This window comes from Natator depressus, chromosome 14 (genome assembly GCF_965152275.1).
Source record: "Natator depressus isolate rNatDep1 chromosome 14, rNatDep2.hap1, whole genome shotgun sequence".
Taxonomy (NCBI): domain Eukaryota; kingdom Metazoa; phylum Chordata; order Testudines; family Cheloniidae; genus Natator; species Natator depressus.
In genome coordinates, this window is record NC_134247.1 from 34,116,208 (window position 1) to 34,134,759 (window position 18,552).

An 18,552-nucleotide genomic window follows, 5' to 3' on the forward strand; every position below is an offset into this window, starting at 1 on the left:
CCCCAATTGCCCTGACAGGCTGCAGAATAATGTCACTGTTTTGATCCAGATTGTCCCATCCTCCAGGGGACAGGGAAAAGAAACGTCTGCAATGGAACCGGCTCAGGTAGGAGATTCTCCGAAAGCTCCTGGTGGGTTCAGGTTGCCTGGTGGTATCTCGGGTCCAGAATGTTGAGTTCAGCAACACAAACTTCTGAAAACCAGGAAATACAGTTAAGTTACATGCCCATGTAACCTTAACTCTGCCCCCCTGGCGCTGGTAATAGCCACTGGGAATTATCTGCTTGCACTCCAGCTACATTTCACTGTGCTAGGTGTATATGTACTAAAAGGTAGAAGATTAAATGGAGCAGCTTGGTAAAGCTGTGATTGTGATATGAGGTGATCTGGGAAGACTGTGCTTCTCTGGGGCAGGAATATGTGTGAGCCTCTCTCCCTGAACCCGGTGTGCGTGGTCAAAGGAAGAGATCCAGCATGCCTCATTGCCAGTGGATCGTAGGCAGGTAGGTGGGAGCTGAGTATGGGCTGTGAGTTTATGAGCAGGGGTGTTATGGGCACAATGGGGCATTGCTCAAAGAGGGCAGAGTGAAGGATGTGTGGACATTGATCTTCATTCTGTATCTCCTGGTTTTCACATGTTTGAGTTTTGCTAAGCTGGCCAGTCAGGAAGAGCAGGATGTACCACCAAGCAGCCTTAGCGCTGCATTAATGAAGGGGTTTTGCCCGTGAATAAAGACCAGGCTAGAATGTACAGTGTCCTTTGGTGAGTGGGGAATGTCACCATTGTAGGAACACACAGGGCACACACTTATGGGGATGGGTAAAGTGGAAGGAATGGAGGGAGAGGGGTTTGGCAGTTCTGTCCCTCCCACCTTCCTCCTTTATCCTACCCTGGCTCCCCTCTCCCCAGCTACCCCCCTCCACCATGTTCCCCACAGTCTCTTCTGCCCACCTGCCCCTATATTTTTCTGTATTTTTGTTTATAGTCTCTGACCTCTCAAATCTGCAACCCAATATGCCCCAACACTCCCTATTCCCCTGCACCCTCTCAGCTCTCTCCAGGACCCACAGATCCCCCTGAACCCTGCTCAGCCTTTCTCTGGCCCCCTTCCTCTGGCCCCCACATATCTCTTTGCACCTCGTCATCCGCACAATAGCTCTCCACATATCCTTTTCCAGTTAAACTGTCTGATCCAGTCTCCTCAGCACAGAGCCTTAGCCGTATAACCAGAGGAGAGCATGCCTGTGGCCTCAGTGAAAAGAACAGGAGTTGGTAGCCATCTTCAGTAAGGGCAGCCTCACTTCCACAGCCCATAAGGAAACGGTGGCCATCTTGAATATGGGCAGTTTGAGTCCGACCCCCTGAAAGTAATGGGAGAGGGCAGCCATGTTGAGCAAGGGGAAATGGGAAAGTTCAGTCCCAGGAATTGTGAGGTCATGGGGAAATTTTAAATATTCCAGATAAATATCATGAGACTCAAGATAAAATCAGGGGAGTCAGCTGCTCCGGGCATTGCGGTTTCACCACAGAAACAGCGTGTTTTTCATGAAAGCTTTGAGAAATGTTTTCCCCTCCCCAGGAAAGTTCCCTGTTCTCTGTGGAGAGGGGGATTTTCTAGCCCTGCCTGTGGCTGAGCTGGTGGGTCTGTGACGGGGGCAGCAGGTTCTGAGAGGGGGACTCTGGCTGTTTCAGGGGCTGGTGACCTTTGAGGAGGTGGCTGTGTACTTCACCGAGGAGGAATGGGTTCTGCTGGATCCCTGTCAGAGAGCCCTCCACAGGGACGTCATGCAGAAGAATTATGAAACTGTGACCTCGCAGAGTAAGGATTCCTGTCCCCTCAGGTGTTAGAAGTTGGGGGGCTCTCTGGCACTCCTGGGTCGCCTTTTGCTCTCCTCAGGCCCAGGGCCTCCATAACTCACGTGAGAGAGACTGTGACCTCCACACTCCCTCCCATGGGAAAGGAGATTGGGAAACACCACAGAGACGCTAGTCCATCCTCCTCCCCAGAGCTTCCATAGGAGAGGATGGGTTGTATGTACCTCCCTGTACTATTAAACATGGGCATACAGCGACACACAAAGAGATTTCACGTGTCCCTCCCTTCCCAGGACTTGCTCCGTGCCTGCAAAGGGCTCTGGGCTCAGTAGGCTTAGACGGGGTCAGAGGTTGCACGGAGTCATACCTCACTGTGGAGATCCCTGAGTCTCCTCCAGGGGGAATTTTACATCTTCCAGGAGCAATCTAGTCTCCCCCAAAGGGTCTCCAGGGACACTTCCCCATCCGTTTGGTTTCCACAAGGGTACCCACCTGCCCAGGGCTGCTGGAAACAGCTCTGTCTCTGAATAACTGAAATCATGGTCTTGCCTAGTTCCTTGCCATGGAACCGACTTCGCAACACCCAAACCTGACGTCATCTCCTGGCTGGAACAGGGAGAAGAGCTGCGGATCCCCAATCATGAGGTTGTCGAGGGAAAGGAGCTCCTGAGAAGTAGCCATGCAGGTGAGGAATTGGTTAAATAGGTGCAGAAACCATTTGTCGTTGGCGTAACCTGCTGGGATTGAGCTCCCTCAGTTCTGCCTCATCTCACCCAGGCCAGGAGCATCCTCCTGGCCGACATCACTCCTGGCTCCCACCCATCTTGGCTTGAACATCTTGGCTTGGCATCTGTGACAAAGTGGGGTTTTATTCATCTTGTTTTGTTGCATGTGAGTCTTACTGTCCTATACTAATATTGTGTGTACCTCAGTTTCCCAGTGTACTGCACCAATACTTCGGTGGTGGGAATTGGGTGTGTGATTTTTGCTGAGGCCCTCGGGGCAGGTGAGGCTGCCCAAGCTGTCTGCACCTATGTAACCTGAGACCCAGGACGGGAGTGCAACCAGGTGACACCTTTTGCCTGGGAAGTGAGACAAAGGGAAAGAGGAGGAGCAACAGGGGGGTGTTGGAGGTCATGTAGCTGGAAGCGGACAATCTGGGTGGGGGGATTGGAAGAGGGGGAATCCATGGCGTCTAGCCTAGGACTCCCAAGATGGACTTGGCTGAAAGTCACTGATTTCTGTGATAGCAAGCTCTGTTCTACGCTGTGTTCCTGTCGACTAATAAACCTTGTTTTATCGGCTGGCTGAGAGTCACGTCTGATTGCGGAGTTGGGGTACAGGGCCCTCTGGCTTCCCCAGGAGCCCCACCTGGGCAGACTCACTGCGGGAAGCACAGTATGCCTTGTGAGGTATCATTTTGAAAGTCTTGATCTGGCAAACACTAATATGTTGTTGGCTTATCTGTGCTCTCATGGTATGCGAAGTTATGAGATATTCTATATTGTTGTTACTGAAATATGTTGTAAGTTTGAGAAGCTCTACTGCTATCTCTTCCTTATGCCACTAATTCTCTCTCTTCCTTATGTCAACTAGACCTCTCCCACTTCTACCTCCCAGCTCCTCCTCCTGGCCCTGATCTTCACTGTTCAGAGATTAGTGAACTGACTCTTTCTCTCTCTCTTGTGTGATCAGAGCTCACAAGTTCTGAGGTTCCTACTGCTTGGGTGACCCCAGCATTCATCATCTCCCCCAGACTTGAGCAAGGCATTTTGAAAATCTTGATCTGGCAAACACTAATATCCTGTTGGCTTGTCTGTGCTCTCGTGGTATGTGAAGTAATGAGATTTTGCTGTATGATTGGTACTGAAATATGGTGTAAGTTTGAGAATCTCTACTGCCAGGTGGGTGTTAACCAACCAGTAATCAACTCTATGGCTCAGTTGCATGAGTTCACACAATGGGGGTTTACTCGATCATTGTGACTCAGCAAAGCCCACCAGGCATGGGATCACTGTGACTCAGCAAAGCTCATTGGGACAGGTCTGGGCAGGTGTCTTCTAGACACATGGATTGAGGGTATAAAATGAGGGACAGCGGCGTCATGTCTTGGCCTTTCTCTTCCCCCACTTGTGCTGGTAGCAACAGGAATGCTGAGAAGATGACAACTTCAGCTGAGGAGACTGATCTAGGTTTAAGAGGGAAGCCTGTGTATTGTGAACTGTAACATCCAGTGGGCTGAGAAAATTGCTTGATCTAAATACTGCCTGCCTAGTGTAATAAGGATTGTGTATTTTCTTTGGTAAGTATCTCTGACCTTTTAGGCCTGCCATTTATAATCACTTTAAATCTATCCATCTGTAGCTAATAAATCTGTTTTATACTTTACCTAAAACATTGTGTTTTGCTTGAAGTGCTTGGGAAACCTTCGCTCAGTTTACAAAAGCTGGTTCATGTCCTCTCCACATTAAGGGAGGGGCGGACTGGGTAATAAACTTATACTGCTGTAAGCTGGGTCCAGGTTCCCATGGGGGTGTCCCCAGAACTCTGCAGAAAGTGACTCTCCCCTCCCTGCTCCATGATATGGGCACACCTCTGCCTACACAGCCCTGAGAATCACATGGCAAACTCCTGGGTCGATCGCTCCCACTCACACATCCTCCCACTCTCACACAGTTAGTCCCAGCCTCTCCAGGACCATAGGGATGATTTGCCTCTATGGCCTTCCCCAACTCCCATTGGCTTTTCCAACTCCAGGGCCTTACTCCCCATGGGCTTCCAGAGCTATTCCCCATCCCTGGTGGGGCTGGTCTGGTTCTCTCCAGCGCAGATAATGCCCCAGGGCTTTTATGAACACCTGCACTGAGACATCAGGGCTGGTTGTTTCAGACAGTAGAAAACACATGGGATGTTCTGGCTGGTGGCTGCATTTGTTCACTGCCCTCTAGGACAGGTCCAGGGCTGGAGTTGTGATCAGAACCCTAGCGTTGAGGGTCGATGGCTCCATGGTGTAACAGAGCCAAGGGGGAGGAGAGAGAACAGGACAGCAGAGTGTTATGGAACCAGGGGTTCTCCCCGAGACAGAGATTCAGGCACCACAACAGGGAGCTACAGCATCACAGACATTCCCAGGGAAGTTGGGGGTAGGATCCAGGCACCCGATGGAAAGCAAACACCTGGGATGGAGTCTGGCCAGGGGCTCTGAGAGCCCTACAGCTGCTCTATGCCCATGGGAAATGTTACAATTCTGCCCTGGAGTCACCGGTTTCCTCACTGAGCTGGGCACAGAGCAGATGGGACAGATGCTGGAGATGCTGCTGGGGAGAAGGAGACGGGCTGCTGTCCATCTGGTAATGTCCCTCTATCCATCATCTCTAGCTGTGGGTGTCCTCTGGGGCTCACACCCAGCCAGGGCTCCTGGATTCTGCCTCTGAGGATGTTTCTCTCCTGCCCCCATTAAACCCCTTGTAGAGGGGAAGACCCAAGGATAGAGCCCAGAGGCCGTCAAAGCTGCAAAAGCAAAGACACAGATGTGCCTACGCTCCAGCTTCCAAAGCTGGATGGGCAGAGAAATTAGTGAAAGGACGGAATATGGGGTAATGAGTGATTTCTTCAGAGGGAGACAACTCACCCAGTTTGGGACACTTGGCCTCTCTCCCTCCCAGAGCTCAAGAACCAATGACATTCCCAGGCTGCCCAGGAAAATGGGATTTTCCAGAAATGTAAATAAAACTTATTTGTGGGGGGAAAACCCCAACAACTGAGCAATATTGAGAAAATAATTCAATGAATAATAAAGACTCCATTGACACCTGATTTTCCAGAAACTTACACACACACACTCCTGAAGAAACAGAAAGAAAACGTTTCCTGGGGTAGCAATTTAAGGAATAATCCCAGTGTGCAACAATGTGAACCGAGCCCCTGTCTGAAAACAGGGACCAGGAAATCCGGTTAAACCCTTCAGTTCAGTAAAAGCCTCTTCATGACAGAGAGCCAGGAAGGGATGGGAGAGGGTCAGAGAATAATATAATACAGTAATAATAATAAAGTCACTCTCCTGGTGCCTCCGTCATCCTGAGCCACTGAGAACACACGTAAATAGTGGTGCCACTTGACTCCCTTGGGAGTTGGGCAACTGTTGTTATCCCCATTGTAGTGATGGGAGGAACGGACACAGGAAGAGGTGGGGAAGTGGCTGGCACTAGTCTATGTGGTGTTTCAGGTGAAATATCAGAGAGATCTTGGCCTTGTACCTTTTCCCACACACGGAACATTCATAGGGGCACTCGCCCGTGTGCATTCTCTTATGTCTAATGAGGTTAGATTTACGACTGAAGCTTTTCCTGCAGTCAGGGCAGTTATAGGGTCTCTCGCCTGTGTGGATTCTCCAGTGGACAATAAGGTTAGGGCTCTGGCTGAAGCTTTTCCCACAGTCAGGGCAGCTATAGGGTTTCTCTCCCGTGTGGACTCTCTGATGTACAATAAGGTCGGAGGTGCAAGAGAAGCTTTCTCCACAATTGGGGCATCCATAGGGTCTCTCACTCGTGTGAATCCTCTGATGTCTAGTCACATGCGAGCGCTGAATGAAGGTTTCTCCACAGTCCGGGCATTTATGGCATTTCTTTCCTGTGTGGATCCTGTGATGTGCAACAAAGCCTGAGCTGTCCCCGCAGTCAGCGCACTTATAGGGTTTCTCTCCTGTGTGGGTTTGTTGATGTCTAATAAGGTTGGAGTGGTCACTGAATTGTTTCCCACACTCAGGGCAGTTATAGGGGGGTCTCTCCTGTGTGAGATCTCTGATGCCTAATAAGGTGTGATCCAGTATTGGAACATTCCGGGAGGAGAAGAACTTGGTTGGCTTGGCCAGGATGGGCTCTGGCTTAACTTTAATGCTTCCTTCTCTTTGCTAATCTCAGGGCTTCCCCGTGCTGGGTCTGAGCTGACTAATAAACCCTGCTCTGTTTGGAAAAGGCTGCTGGGTGTCACTGCAAATCCTGGGCCCTGCAGAGTGGGCAGGTCTCTGACCAGGAGTCTGGCTCAGTTGGACTCATTGGGCAGAGCTCACGGTGTGAAGCACCAGAGCTGGAGCCCAGAGGCTTGGTCTTGGAGGCAGTGAGGCCATGTGGCCTCCCCTTGGAGAAGAATTGGACCTGTGGGGGGGTCTCACCCACTGAAGGGGAACCTCCAAGGGACTGTTAAAAAGCTGGGTGTATAGCACCAATCCTGTGGATCTGCAGCAGCAGCTAGGAGGCATACCGAGGAGGGTGCAGGAAGATTTGGGGGTGGAAGTGGGAGGTATGCCAAAGACTGGACAGGAGTTGCATGGGGTGGGGGAGACAGACAAAGGAGGGCACAGAGGGATGTGCTTGTGGGGGGATGGGAGCAGACGAGGGTTGGATGGGGGGATGCATGAGGGATGGAGAGGCAGATAGAGGAAGGCGCACAGGGATTTGGGTGTTGAGGAGACTGCCAGGAGGTAGCTGGAAGGGTTCCCGGGGGACATGAGATGGGATCGGCAGGAGACAGGGGATATGGGAGGCATAATGAAGAGGGTGCAGGGGGATGTTTTTGTTGGGGGGGGAAGCAGACTGAGGAGGGTGCTGGGGATGTGGGGAGGGTGGTTCACAGACCCACCGGGGTTCTCAAACAGGGGGTTGGGACCCCTCAGGGGGTCGTGAGGGTATTACATAGGGAGTCACGAGCTGTCAGCCTCCACCCCAAACCCCACTTTGCCTCCAGCATTTATAATGATGTTAAATATACAAAAAATTTATAAGGGGGGGGGTCGCACTCAGAGGCTTCCTATGTGAAAGGGGTCCCCAGTACAAAAGTTTGAGAACTACTGCTCTAGATTCTCTCCTGCTGGGAAAATTCATTTCAATTGCCCTGTTGTCCCGAATCATCCTTTGAATTTGAATTTACTCTAACAATTATTTTCCATGCATTCCTCTCCTCTCCCCCACCCTCCCACCACCTGAATGTGCAGATGGCAGCTGTGTGCACACAAAAGCCTCGCAGGGGATTCCCACATTTGGGGGGCCAGGGGTGCACAATTTGCCTCTGTTGTCCCTGAATTTTTGGGGGTGTCTGTTTTCAATGGGAAGCCACTAAACCAACCCTCCTGCCCCTCCCCTGCCTCTCTTTAGCTCTTCCAGTTTGGGACTTTCAAAGAGCTTCACCCACATTCACCCCTCAGTCCCTGTGCGATGGGTCAGGCTCAGCCCAGAGCCCTGCCCTGGGGCAGAGGCAGCCGAGACTGATCTCCCTGCACCCTTAGCTGGAGCTTTGTCACCCAGAGAGCTCCCAGTGCTTTACGCCCATCCCCGGCCCTTTCCCGTGGGTCTCTCCCCTCACCTGCAGGCTCCTGCTTGGGGGCTGGTGTCGGCAGAGCCTGGGGCTGCCCCATGGGCTGGGTCCAGCTACCAGAGAAAGTCCACTCCCAGCTGCGCACAGAGGGAGGTTAATGCAGGTCTGTCCCCGCACAGACCCCGCTAGGGAGCAGCAGCGGCTCAGCCCGGGCTCCCAGATCACAATGAAGGCAGCACTGGTTGGTAGGGTCTGCAAGTTTGTCTGTCCCAGGACCCTGAACCCCTGATATCCTGAGCACAGCCAGCATTAGCAGCCGCCTCTCCCTCAGCAACAAACAGAGCCCTGCCCCCGGCCCCGCCTGGAATGAATGATCTGCATTAAAATCGACATGCTGATGAAAGAACTAGAAGGCCAGGAAATTAACATGGCACAGGTTCAATGGATTAATAAATGGATTAGTTGATAGGTTTCAACGTGTAACTGTAACTAGGGATTCAGCATTAAGTGGTTGAGTTTCCAGGGGGCCCTGCAGGGATTCGTTCTTGGCCCTTTCCTATTTAACATTTTGATCAATGAGCTGGGAGAAAACATAAAATCATCACTGATAAAGTTTGCAGAGGACACAAGATTCGGGGAGTGGCAAATAATGGAAAGGGCAGGTCACTGATTCAGAGCAATCTGGATCACTTGGTGAACTGGGCACAAGGAATATGTGTTATAATACGGTGAAATGTCAATGTAGACATCTCGGAACACAGAACCTCGGCCGTACTTAGTATCTGGAGAATCAATGACTCTGAGAAAGATTTGGGTGTTGTGGTGGCTAATCAGCTGAACATAAGGTGATGCAATCCTGGGCTGCATAAAAAGGGGAGTCTCGAGTAGGAGCAGAGAGGTTATTATACCTCTGTATCTGGCACTGGTGTGACCACTGCAGGAATATTGTGTCCAGTTCTGGTGCCCACAATTCAAGAAGGATGTAGATCTATTGGAGAGTCTTGAGCATGATTAAAGGATTAGAAACCATGCCTTAGAATGGTACACTCAAAGAGCTCAGTCGATTTAGCTTACGAAAATGTTAAGGGGTGACTTGAAAAGGGTCTATAAGTATCTGCATGAGGAATGAATATTTAATAAGAGGCTCTCCAGCCCCCTATTAAATAAATAATAAATGTAAATAATGTGTAAATTTTTAACAGTGAGAGTAACTCATCATTGGAACAATTTACCAAGTGTCGGGGTGGATTCTCCTTCACTGACCATTTTTTAAGTAAATTGGATTTTTTTCCCCTAAAAGATCTGCTCTAGGAGATCAGCTCTGCCCTGTGTTATACAGGCAGTCAGACTAGATGATCACAGTGGTTCCTTGGAGCCTTAGAATCTATGAATTGACTTTAGGATTAAACAGAAAGCCGAGACAGAGAAAGAGAGAGAGTGGCAGGACAGGAGGAAGAACAATGGGGAGGCAGAAAGAAACGCGCAAGGAAGGGGAGACAGAGACAGAGGTGGAGTCTTCACTGGTGTGGTGGTGATGGCTGAGATTTGGGCTTTATAATGATGCATTGATTTTTTGAGATCGATGAGCAAAGCATGACATCCCTGGAGCAGAGTGGAAACCTGACAGTCATTCCCCTCCTCCAGGAATCCCTCATTCGGGCCCCTGTCCTCCCAAAGTCTCTTCTGAAGGGCCTAGAAAGAGGGGTGATGGTTGGAATAGCCCAGCCTCTCATTACTGTGTCCATCAATCATAGGTGCTGGAACTAGGGGTGCTGAGAGTGCTGCCGCACCCCTGGCTTGAAGTGGTTTCCATTATATACAGGGTTCGCAGTTTGGTTCAATGGCTCTCAGCACCCCCACTGTACAAATTGTTCCAGCACCCCTGCCACCAATTAGGCCTAGCTCTCAACATGCCAGGTTTGGTCAACTAACTTCTGGTCCCATGCTCTTTTTGTTTCCCTGGCATGGTCTCAACACCATCTTTGAGCTACGTCAGTAAACCTTTCTGTTTAGACTAACTTAGGGTTTTTTGTTGTTGTTACTATTTTTTACTTTTGCTGATTTTATAAACAATTTTATCTACCAGGCTGTGTTACCTTCTGCCATTAACATTTGTTGTGATGGGTGATTGGGCCACTTTACAACCTTTCATCTACTTTCCCATAGTTAGGCTCACAGTGGAGGTAGGCCTACCATGCCCCAACTATCTCTACCAACACCAGAGTGCTGATGGTCCCCATGGCCAGGAGACATCCTTGTGTACCTCTACTGACACAGCCTATGGGACGCAGGTCTGAAATCAAGCATAACTGATCCTTGGAAGTACACTCATCTCGCCTCATATCACAGTAAGAGCTCTGCCAACCTGCTCCAACTAATCTCTTCCCCTTTTATTGTGGCTACACCATAGTAAGGTGGTGGGAGGGCATGTGGATAAAAGCTGGGATTCAAGTCTGTGGAGCACAACACAGACAATGGCATGTTCTCTAAGAACTTTCTCATGTCTCCTTATCACACCTCCTCACTGAACCGTTCCCAGTGGCTATTGCCAGCTCCAAGGGCCAGATTTAATGCTGCTGTGACACTGACTACCCTGGTGCCAGCTCTGGCCAGTGCTGCGGGCTAATTCACTCATATGTGAATAGAATAGAATAGAATAACTTTACACAGTTACAGGGAGGGAGGGGAGCTAAGGACTAAGACAGAGCTGGGACTCTGAGGCTGCAATGTATGATGCCTCTGGCCATGAGGAGTGTGTGTGTGAGTGCCATAGAAATGTACCGTACACACACACTGTGCTCCTTTCTGCAGCACCTGCCTAGACACAGCCTCAAGCCAATCAGATCCTGTTGGCATGATGGCCTAGGCAAGTGTTTCAGAGAGACTTGAGTCTGTGTCAGAACCGAGTGTGATCCACCCAGGATGAGGGGCTACCTGATGCATTTGAGGATGTCTCCTGTTGCATCCCCTCTGCCAGCAGCCTGTGTTCCTGTTTGGTAGCAGGTCGCTAGGTATGAGCATATGAAGGTGACGCAGAAGTGCAAGGTGCTGTATATGTATGCAAGGATGTTGAGGGTACATAGCTTTCTGTACTGAAAGCTGTATGTCTCAGCTTTCCTTCAATTAAAAAGAAGTAAGTTTCTAGCTCTCTTAGTTGAATAGAAAAGGTGGAAAACATGACTGGAGCGATCCCTAAAGGCTCAGAAACCAGCAGAGAAACAACAAGAACCCAAGTGGACCCTTTTTATTAACCAAAAAACTCATGATTTTGAAGACCATCTCATTTTTGGGGACCTGACTCATGAGCAGTGCTTAATTTGTGCCAGGGCTGAACCCCAGCACATCTAGGCCTGGTGGTTCAGAGCCCTGGCACCTCTGGGCCTCGTGGTTCAGAGCCCTGGCACCTCTGGGCCTGACGGTTCAGAGCCCCGGCACCTCTGGGCTTGCCGCATCAGTTATGAAAGTAAAAAATATTGCTTGAGCCTCAGCACCTCTTTCATTACAGCTAAGCCCTGTTCCTGACTGATAACTGTTGAGGTGCACAACACTGAGTGTGGATGGGAGAATTAGCCCAGGGCCATGGTTTTCCTTTGGTTGGTTTTAGTTTTGCTCTTTGGCCTCTGTTCCTTATTTCTGTACCTGAGCAAAGGACTCCAGCCCCCTGACTCCCACCTACGCTGCTCTGCCTCTCTGGGTTGATGGGGGTGAGCATCAGAGCAGTTTCCTCATGTTTTGTCACTGGGGGGCATTAGATTCCTCTGCTCAGGAAGGGTAGCCGGGGTTGAGCTTCTTGGGGTTAGATCAGATGCCGTCTCTAGTGTGATCTGGGAGCCTGGGCTGAATCACTGCTGCTCTTCAGCGGGGTCTGTGTGGGGAGAAATCCACACTAACCCCTCTGTGCCCAGCAGGGGGGACTTTCTGCGGTGGGTTGAACCAGCCCCTAGGGCAGCCCCGGGCTCTGCCGCCACCAGCCCCTGAGCCGAGCCTGCAGGTGAGGGGAGAGACCCGGGGAAAGGGCTGGGGCCGGGCAGGAGACGACGGTGCTGTTTGTAAAGCGTGGGGACAGACGCTGGGTGAAAAGCTCCGGCTAAGGGCTCAGGGTGCCTGGTCTCTGCTGTCCCTCCCCCTAGGGCAGGGCTCTGGTCTGGGACGGCACACAGGGTTGGGGGCGAATGGGGTAGAGCCCCAGTTGTGTGTTTGTTTCATCAGATTTTCATAGACTTGCTCAGTTGATTGCCGCTGCAAAACGAGTTTCTTGCCCATACCAGGGGCTCCTTGCATCACTCCATTCCCCACCCCCAACTCCTGGTGGGCCCCCTCCCATCACCCTCTATGACAGAGATTCCCTGCTACTCCCCCACCCCCTACGTCATGCCAGAGACTTTGTGTGTCCCCATTCCCCCTCCCCCCATTAGCATGTGAACGCTCCCCCTTCCCACATACCCTATGCCAAGCGCTCTGTGTCTCCCCATTCCCCCCCCCCGCCCCATGGGTCTGCTTACTCCCAATGCAAAGGTTCTGTGTAGCTCCCTATTCCTCCATGCCAGGGTGTCCCATTCCCCCCCCACCATGCCAGGGGCTGTGTGCACCCCCATTTCTCACTTTCCCTCCCTCCCATGCCAGGGTTCCCTCCATTCCCTACTGCAGCCTTGGCTCTGCATGTCCCTGGGGATGAACTGGGAATCTGTCTGTTCCCTTTATGAACGGCTGGGTCTGTGTCAGGCTGCAAACTCGGGCCTCGTTCTGCCTTCTCTGTGTAAGCAGGGGAATAGTCCCGCTCTTGTGGGGAACTTTCCTGGCTTCTGCACTACCCCGGTGAAGTGGGCTAGCGAAAGGATCTGAGTCCTCGCTCCCACTTCCTCTACCCAGTGTCCTCTCTGCCCTTGCGGGCTCCCCTTCCACTCTCCTGTCTGGCAGAGTCCTCGTAACCCCAACGAGGCTGGGCCCAGGATTCCTGGGGGGCTCGACCCCCAACCCTGCTGTGGTCACCTAGGACAGGGGCTAGGGTGTCCCCACTCCGGGGTACTCTGTCTGCACTGGGCATTTCTCTGACCCACTGACCATTACATACAAGTTAAAGCAAATGCAAGTTATTTAATCAACAATTAATTTTAAAAAGACAAGAATAAGGAAAAATGGGAAAGGTTAAAGGAAACACATCACCCCGCTCGGTGGCAGGGAACATCACAAACAGTGTCTCTGGAATGTCAGGGCAGTTCACAGTCTGTTCCTTGTAAGTCCCAGGCCTTCCTCTCAGGCCCTGGCTGTGCTGCAGGGATGCTGTGGGTTGGACACTTGCTCTGGTGGTGGCCGCATTCTCTCAGGCTCTAAGTGGTAGGACCCTTCTGTCCAGTGTCGCCCCCGCCCTGTTGGGGTTATGATCCAAGCCTGGCCTGCAGAGCCCCTTGGCTGAGGCGTCTCCCTGTGCTGGGCCCGCTGCCCAGGGTCCCCCTCGGTCTCCCCAGCTGCTCACCGCACCCAGCTCCAGCCCCAGCTGCACCACTCTGTCTCTGCACTGCTGCTGCTCTGCCTCCAGCTCCCTGGGCTGCTTCTTTGGCCCTCTGCCTCTGGTTGCTGCAGCTCTGCTCCCGGGACAGGTCTGCTCTGCAGGCTGCTTCTGTGACTCTGCTCCCAGCACTCACCTGCTTCCTGGGCTGCTTTTCTGGCCCCTCTGGCTTTGGGGCTGCAGCTCTGCTCCCAGGACAGGGTCTGCTCTCACTGGATCTGGCACAGCTCAGCTCGAGCCCCTGCTTTCTCCTTAGCTCGGCCCCACTCTGTCTGACCCAGGCAATTCCAGCTCACACAGAGGACGGGACCTCCCTGGCCTCCTGACTCTCTGATTAGCCTGCTGGCCCTGTCATTCAGGCTGACCTGGAACATTGGCCTCTCCCCATTGTTCCTGGGGACTGTCAGTCTCAGGGTCCGGATTCCCCATCAACCCTTGCCCCTTTTTAGTACTGGGAGCTAGCAACTAAAACACCCCCACTGAATGTTAGTAAGGGGGCAAGAGTCCCCTTACACCTGCAGCCTGTTTGCCCCCATCCACACTGGGCAAAAGAACACCAGAGGGGGGGTAGGCTCTTAAATACCCAGAACTGGTCCAGTAGACGATATTCCTCCACCCACCTTGTCTCTCTAATATCCTGGGACCAACACCACTACAACAACACTGCATGTATCTTAAGTACCCAACCACTGGAAATCTATTCACCTTCGACAAAAGACTAGTCCCCATAGGCGATGCATGGGGGGGCATGTAGGGTCAAGTGCCCCCCCCCCCCCGCCAGATTTCTCCTTGGCTTGCCAAGGAGTGGTGAGAGGGTCTCCCTTCTCCCGATGCACCTGCCTCCCTGCCTATCCACATCCTTCTTGTAGTGTGGGGCCCAAAACTGGACACAGTACTCCAGATGAGGCCTCACCAATGTCGAATAGAGGGGAACGATCACGTCCCTCGATCTGCTCGCTATGCCCCTACTTATACAGCCCAAAATGCCATTGGCCTTCTTGGCAACAAGGGCACACTGCTGACTCATATCCAGCTTCTCGTCCACTGTAACCCCTAGGTCCTTTTCCGCAGAACTGCTGCCTAGCCATTCGGTCCCTAGTCTGTAGCGGTGCATTGGGTTCTTCCGTCCTAAGTGCAGGACCCTGCACTTATCCTTATTGAACCTCATCAGGTTTCTTTTGGCCCAATCCTCCAATTTGTCTAGGTCCCTCTGTATCCTATCCCTGCCCTCCAGCGTATCTACCACTCCTCCCAGTTTAGTATCATCCGCAAATCTGCTAAGAGTGCAATCCACACCATCCTCCAGATCATTTATGAAGATATTGAACAAAACCGGCCCCAGGACCGACCCCTGGGGCACTCCACTTGACACCGGCTGCCAACTAGACATGGAGCCATTGATCACTACCCGTTGAGCCCGACAATCTAGCCAACTTTCTACCCACCTTATAGTACATTCATCCAGCCCATACTTCTTTAACTTGCTGACAAGAATACTGTGGGAGACAGTGTCAAAAGCTTTGCTAAAGTCAAGAAACAATACATCCACTGCTTTCCCTTCATCCACAGAATCAGTAATCTCATCATAGAAGGCGATTAGATTAGTCAGGCATGACCTTCCCTTGGTGAATCCATGCTGACTGTTCCTGATCACTTTCCTCTCGTGTAAATGCTTCAGGATTGATTCCTTGAGGACCTGCTCCATGATTTTTCCGGGGACTGAGGTGAGGCTGACCGGCCTGTAGTTCCCAGGATCCTCCTTCTTCCCTTTTTTAAAGATTGGCACTACATTAGCCTTTTTCCAGTCATCTGGGACTTCCCCCGTTCGCCACGAGTTTTCAAAGATAATGGCCAATGGCTCTGCAATCACATCCGCCAATTCCTTTAGCACTCTCGGATGCAACTCGTCCGGCCCCATGGACTTGTGCACGTCCAGCTTTTCTAAATAGTCCCTAACCACCTCTTTCTCCACAGAGGGCTGGCCATCTACTCCCCATGTTGCGATGCCCAGCGCAGCAGTCTGGGAGCTGTCCTTGTTAGTGAAGACAGAGGCAAAAAAGCATTGAGCACATTAGCTTTTTCCACATCCTCTGTCACTAGGTTGCCTCCCTCATTCAGTAAGGGGCCCACACTTTCCTTGGCTTTCTTCTTGTTGCCAACATACCTGAAGGTTCTCCAGGAATACGTCCCCATCCTTTGGTGTATACAAGGGCATCCAACCACTCAGGACATCTGGAAACAGCTGTCTCAGAACAACAGTAAAATCCTAGTCTCACCTGTTGTCTTTCCCCCAAGCAGGATTTCCAATTCTAAAACCCAACATGATCTCCCAGATGGAACAGGGTGAAGAGCTGTGGACCCCAGATCACCAGGGCTCTGAGGAAAGGCAGATCCTGAGAAACATCCGCACAGGTAAGGAATTGGTTAAACGAACACAGAAACCATCCGTCCTTGACATAAACAGCTGGGATTCCCATACAGGCCCTCTGAGTTCCCCCTGTTCTGCCTCATCTCCTTCAGGTCAGGATTGTGCCCAGTAGGTGTCATATTCTCCTGGCACACATCGCTTATGGCTTCCCACCCTACCTGATGCCTGGCAGTAGCTCCCTTCCTGCTGAGTGTTCAGATGGGATGTGGAGACTGAATTGTTCATTGCCTTCTGTGTCTCCTCTGGGAAAGGGTTTGGGGAGTTTGGATTTTGAATCTCCTCAGCAGCTATTTTGGTTTGTTCTCCATCTTCCCATTCCCCTTTCCCCCGCCACAGGGACTGACTCCTTTCTGGATTTTCTCTCTATCTCAGCAGGTGATGGGACGGTGAGTGAGAACAAGGAGGATAATCCACAGCTGGAAAGTCCTGAGCAAGTGGAACTGCGTGGGACTGTATCGGGAAGATCTGAAGGGAACATTTCCCAGGATCCTGAGCAGGAAGATGCCCGGGAGAGTCAGCACAGGCCAGAGATGCAGCAAGGAAACCACCCAGGGAAGAGACAGGTTATATCCACTTACCAAGGGGGAGGTTTCAAAAATCATAATGAAACTGTGATCCAGCCAACATTATGCACTAAAGAAAAGCCGCACAAACGTGTAAAGTGCGGGAAAGGCTTCAAGCGGAGATCAACCCTTATTGTACATCAAAGTGTCCACACAGAAGAGAGACCCTATAACTGCCCCGAGTGTGGGAAAAGCTACAAGGTGAAGGTCTCGCTGATGTCCCACCAGAAACTCCATACAGGATAGAAGGTTTCGGGAGCTCTTACTGTGTGGCAATGGGTCTGTGCCCTCCTGAAGCAAAGTATAAATGTGCTTCCTTTGAGGATGGTCTGGGTAGGTACAGCTGGCGGGTGCATGGTTGTGGTTTCTATGGGGGGTGGTTGGTGGAGCCTGGAGGAGAAGGAAATGCTGGGCACTGGGGAGATGAGTCGTTTCAGGGTCCGAGGGGAGCAAGTGGTGGGATCAGTGGGGAGACGTTTCTGTGGGTTCCACACACAGTTTCCAGTGTAGGGGAAAGGTAAAAATGCCCCATTGTAGTTCGTGCCTGAGTTGTCTCTGCAGCTCCTAAGGCCCCTTGAGGGGAGCAGCAAGGGGCCCTGTGGGTCCCTGGTATATGAAATCTTTCTCTGGATGTTTGAAGAAGAGAAAGGAGCAGTTAGGTGCAGCATGAAAGGTGGGTGATGGAGCCTTATGAAGAGGTCAGTCTATTTCTCATGATTCTGCTCTTCGTGTGATAAGTGCCTTCTGTGTTTTACACAACAACTAGGGAGAGCCAGGGAGAAATCCTGGAGGACGGGTGGAAGCAGGAGTTGGAGGGACCTTATGAATGATATGTCTGTTCGGAGACAGTGCCTCTGCCCAGTATCCCAACTGCTCAAGGAAACAGGGCTAAGGATGCATTGTGCTCCTCCTTTGAGACTAGAGGATAGCTCTGCATAATGAATGTTCTATAACCAAGGAAATATGTTTGTGTTTGTTAGGAGTTGACAGTATGGGGGATGGATGTTGTACCATTCATGGGTTGAGTTGTACTTCAATGGGTGTTTGGGGGGCTGTGGTTTTTTCAGGTGTGTCTAGGGGTACTGTAGGGTGGGTGTTTGGGAGGGTATGCTGGGGTCAGATGGGTAGGGGGCAGGTTAATAATTGCATGTGCACCTAAGTTCCCTCTAAAGTGCACGACTGCTCAGCAGGCTATCAAGGGCCGCACAGGTGCATAGCCACAGGGGCCTGGACTGGAGAGGCACCTCTCCCCTGGCCCCAGCCCCAGAGCTGCCACGGCGGGAAGAGGCGCCTCTCCCCTGGCCCTGGGCTGCTTCAGCAAGAGAGGGCTGTGGGGAGTTCTCTCTCACCACTGCAGCCCTGGGGCAGCTTGCACCCCAAACCCCTCATTCCCAGCCCCACCTCAGAGCCCTCACCCCCAGCTGGAGCCCTCACCCCCACCCTCCACCCAGCCCTGAGCCCCCTGCTGCACCCCAAACCCCTTGGTCCCACCCCCATCACACATCACCTCCATATTGGTGCACATAACAAAATTCACGCACATGGATGTAAAAAATTAGAGGGAACATTGATGTGCACTCCTACAGCCGTTCCTTGTGCACTGTTCCTGTCAAAATAGAACACTGTCTTTGCCTTAAGTTCTCTTGTATGACACCCAAAGATCAACACTAAAGTACCCTGCAAAATTATATAGCATTCTGCAGTAAGAGTTCTACTGCCAAATGCCTCAGGGTGCTTTGAAATCTCTGTGCATTGGATTGGGTTACCTAGGGAGGTGGTGGAATCTCCTTCGTTAGAGGTTTTCAAGGTCAGGCTTGGCAAAGCCCTGGCTGGGATGATTTAGCTGGGGATTGGTCCTGCTTTGAGCAGGGGGTTGGACTAGATGACCTCCTAGGGTCCCTTCCAACCCTGTTATTCTATGAAATGTCTC

The 18,552-nt window shown here is 51.6% G+C and overlaps 2 protein-coding genes across 3 annotated transcripts in view; one reads left to right on the forward strand and one right to left on the reverse strand.

Moving 5' to 3' along the window:
- LOC141998734 (uncharacterized) overlaps window positions 1-17,037 on the forward strand; it is a 40,638-nt gene extending 23,601 nt beyond the window's left edge. The window contains exons 2-6 of one of the 2 annotated variants that reach the window (XM_074971722.1): window positions 19-106; window positions 1,694-1,820; window positions 2,370-2,501; window positions 15,930-16,043; window positions 16,435-17,037. In XM_074971722.1, the coding sequence (XP_074827823.1) occupies window positions 92-106; window positions 1,694-1,820; window positions 2,370-2,501; window positions 15,930-16,043; window positions 16,435-16,868 (822 nt within the window). In that variant the 5' untranslated portion in view covers window positions 19-91 and the 3' untranslated portion in view covers window positions 16,869-17,037. Of the gene's footprint in view, window positions 1-18; window positions 107-1,693; window positions 1,821-2,369; window positions 2,502-15,929; window positions 16,044-16,431 lie in introns of both variants that reach the window. The other variant, XM_074971721.1, reaches the window with a different exon arrangement.
- LOC141998762 (uncharacterized) overlaps window positions 1-18,552 on the reverse strand; it is a 406,176-nt gene that overhangs the window by 367,622 nt on the left and 20,002 nt on the right. The window contains 1 exon segment of the mRNA XM_074971763.1: window positions 6,110-6,599. Coding sequence (XP_074827864.1) covers window positions 6,110-6,599 — 490 coding nt within the window.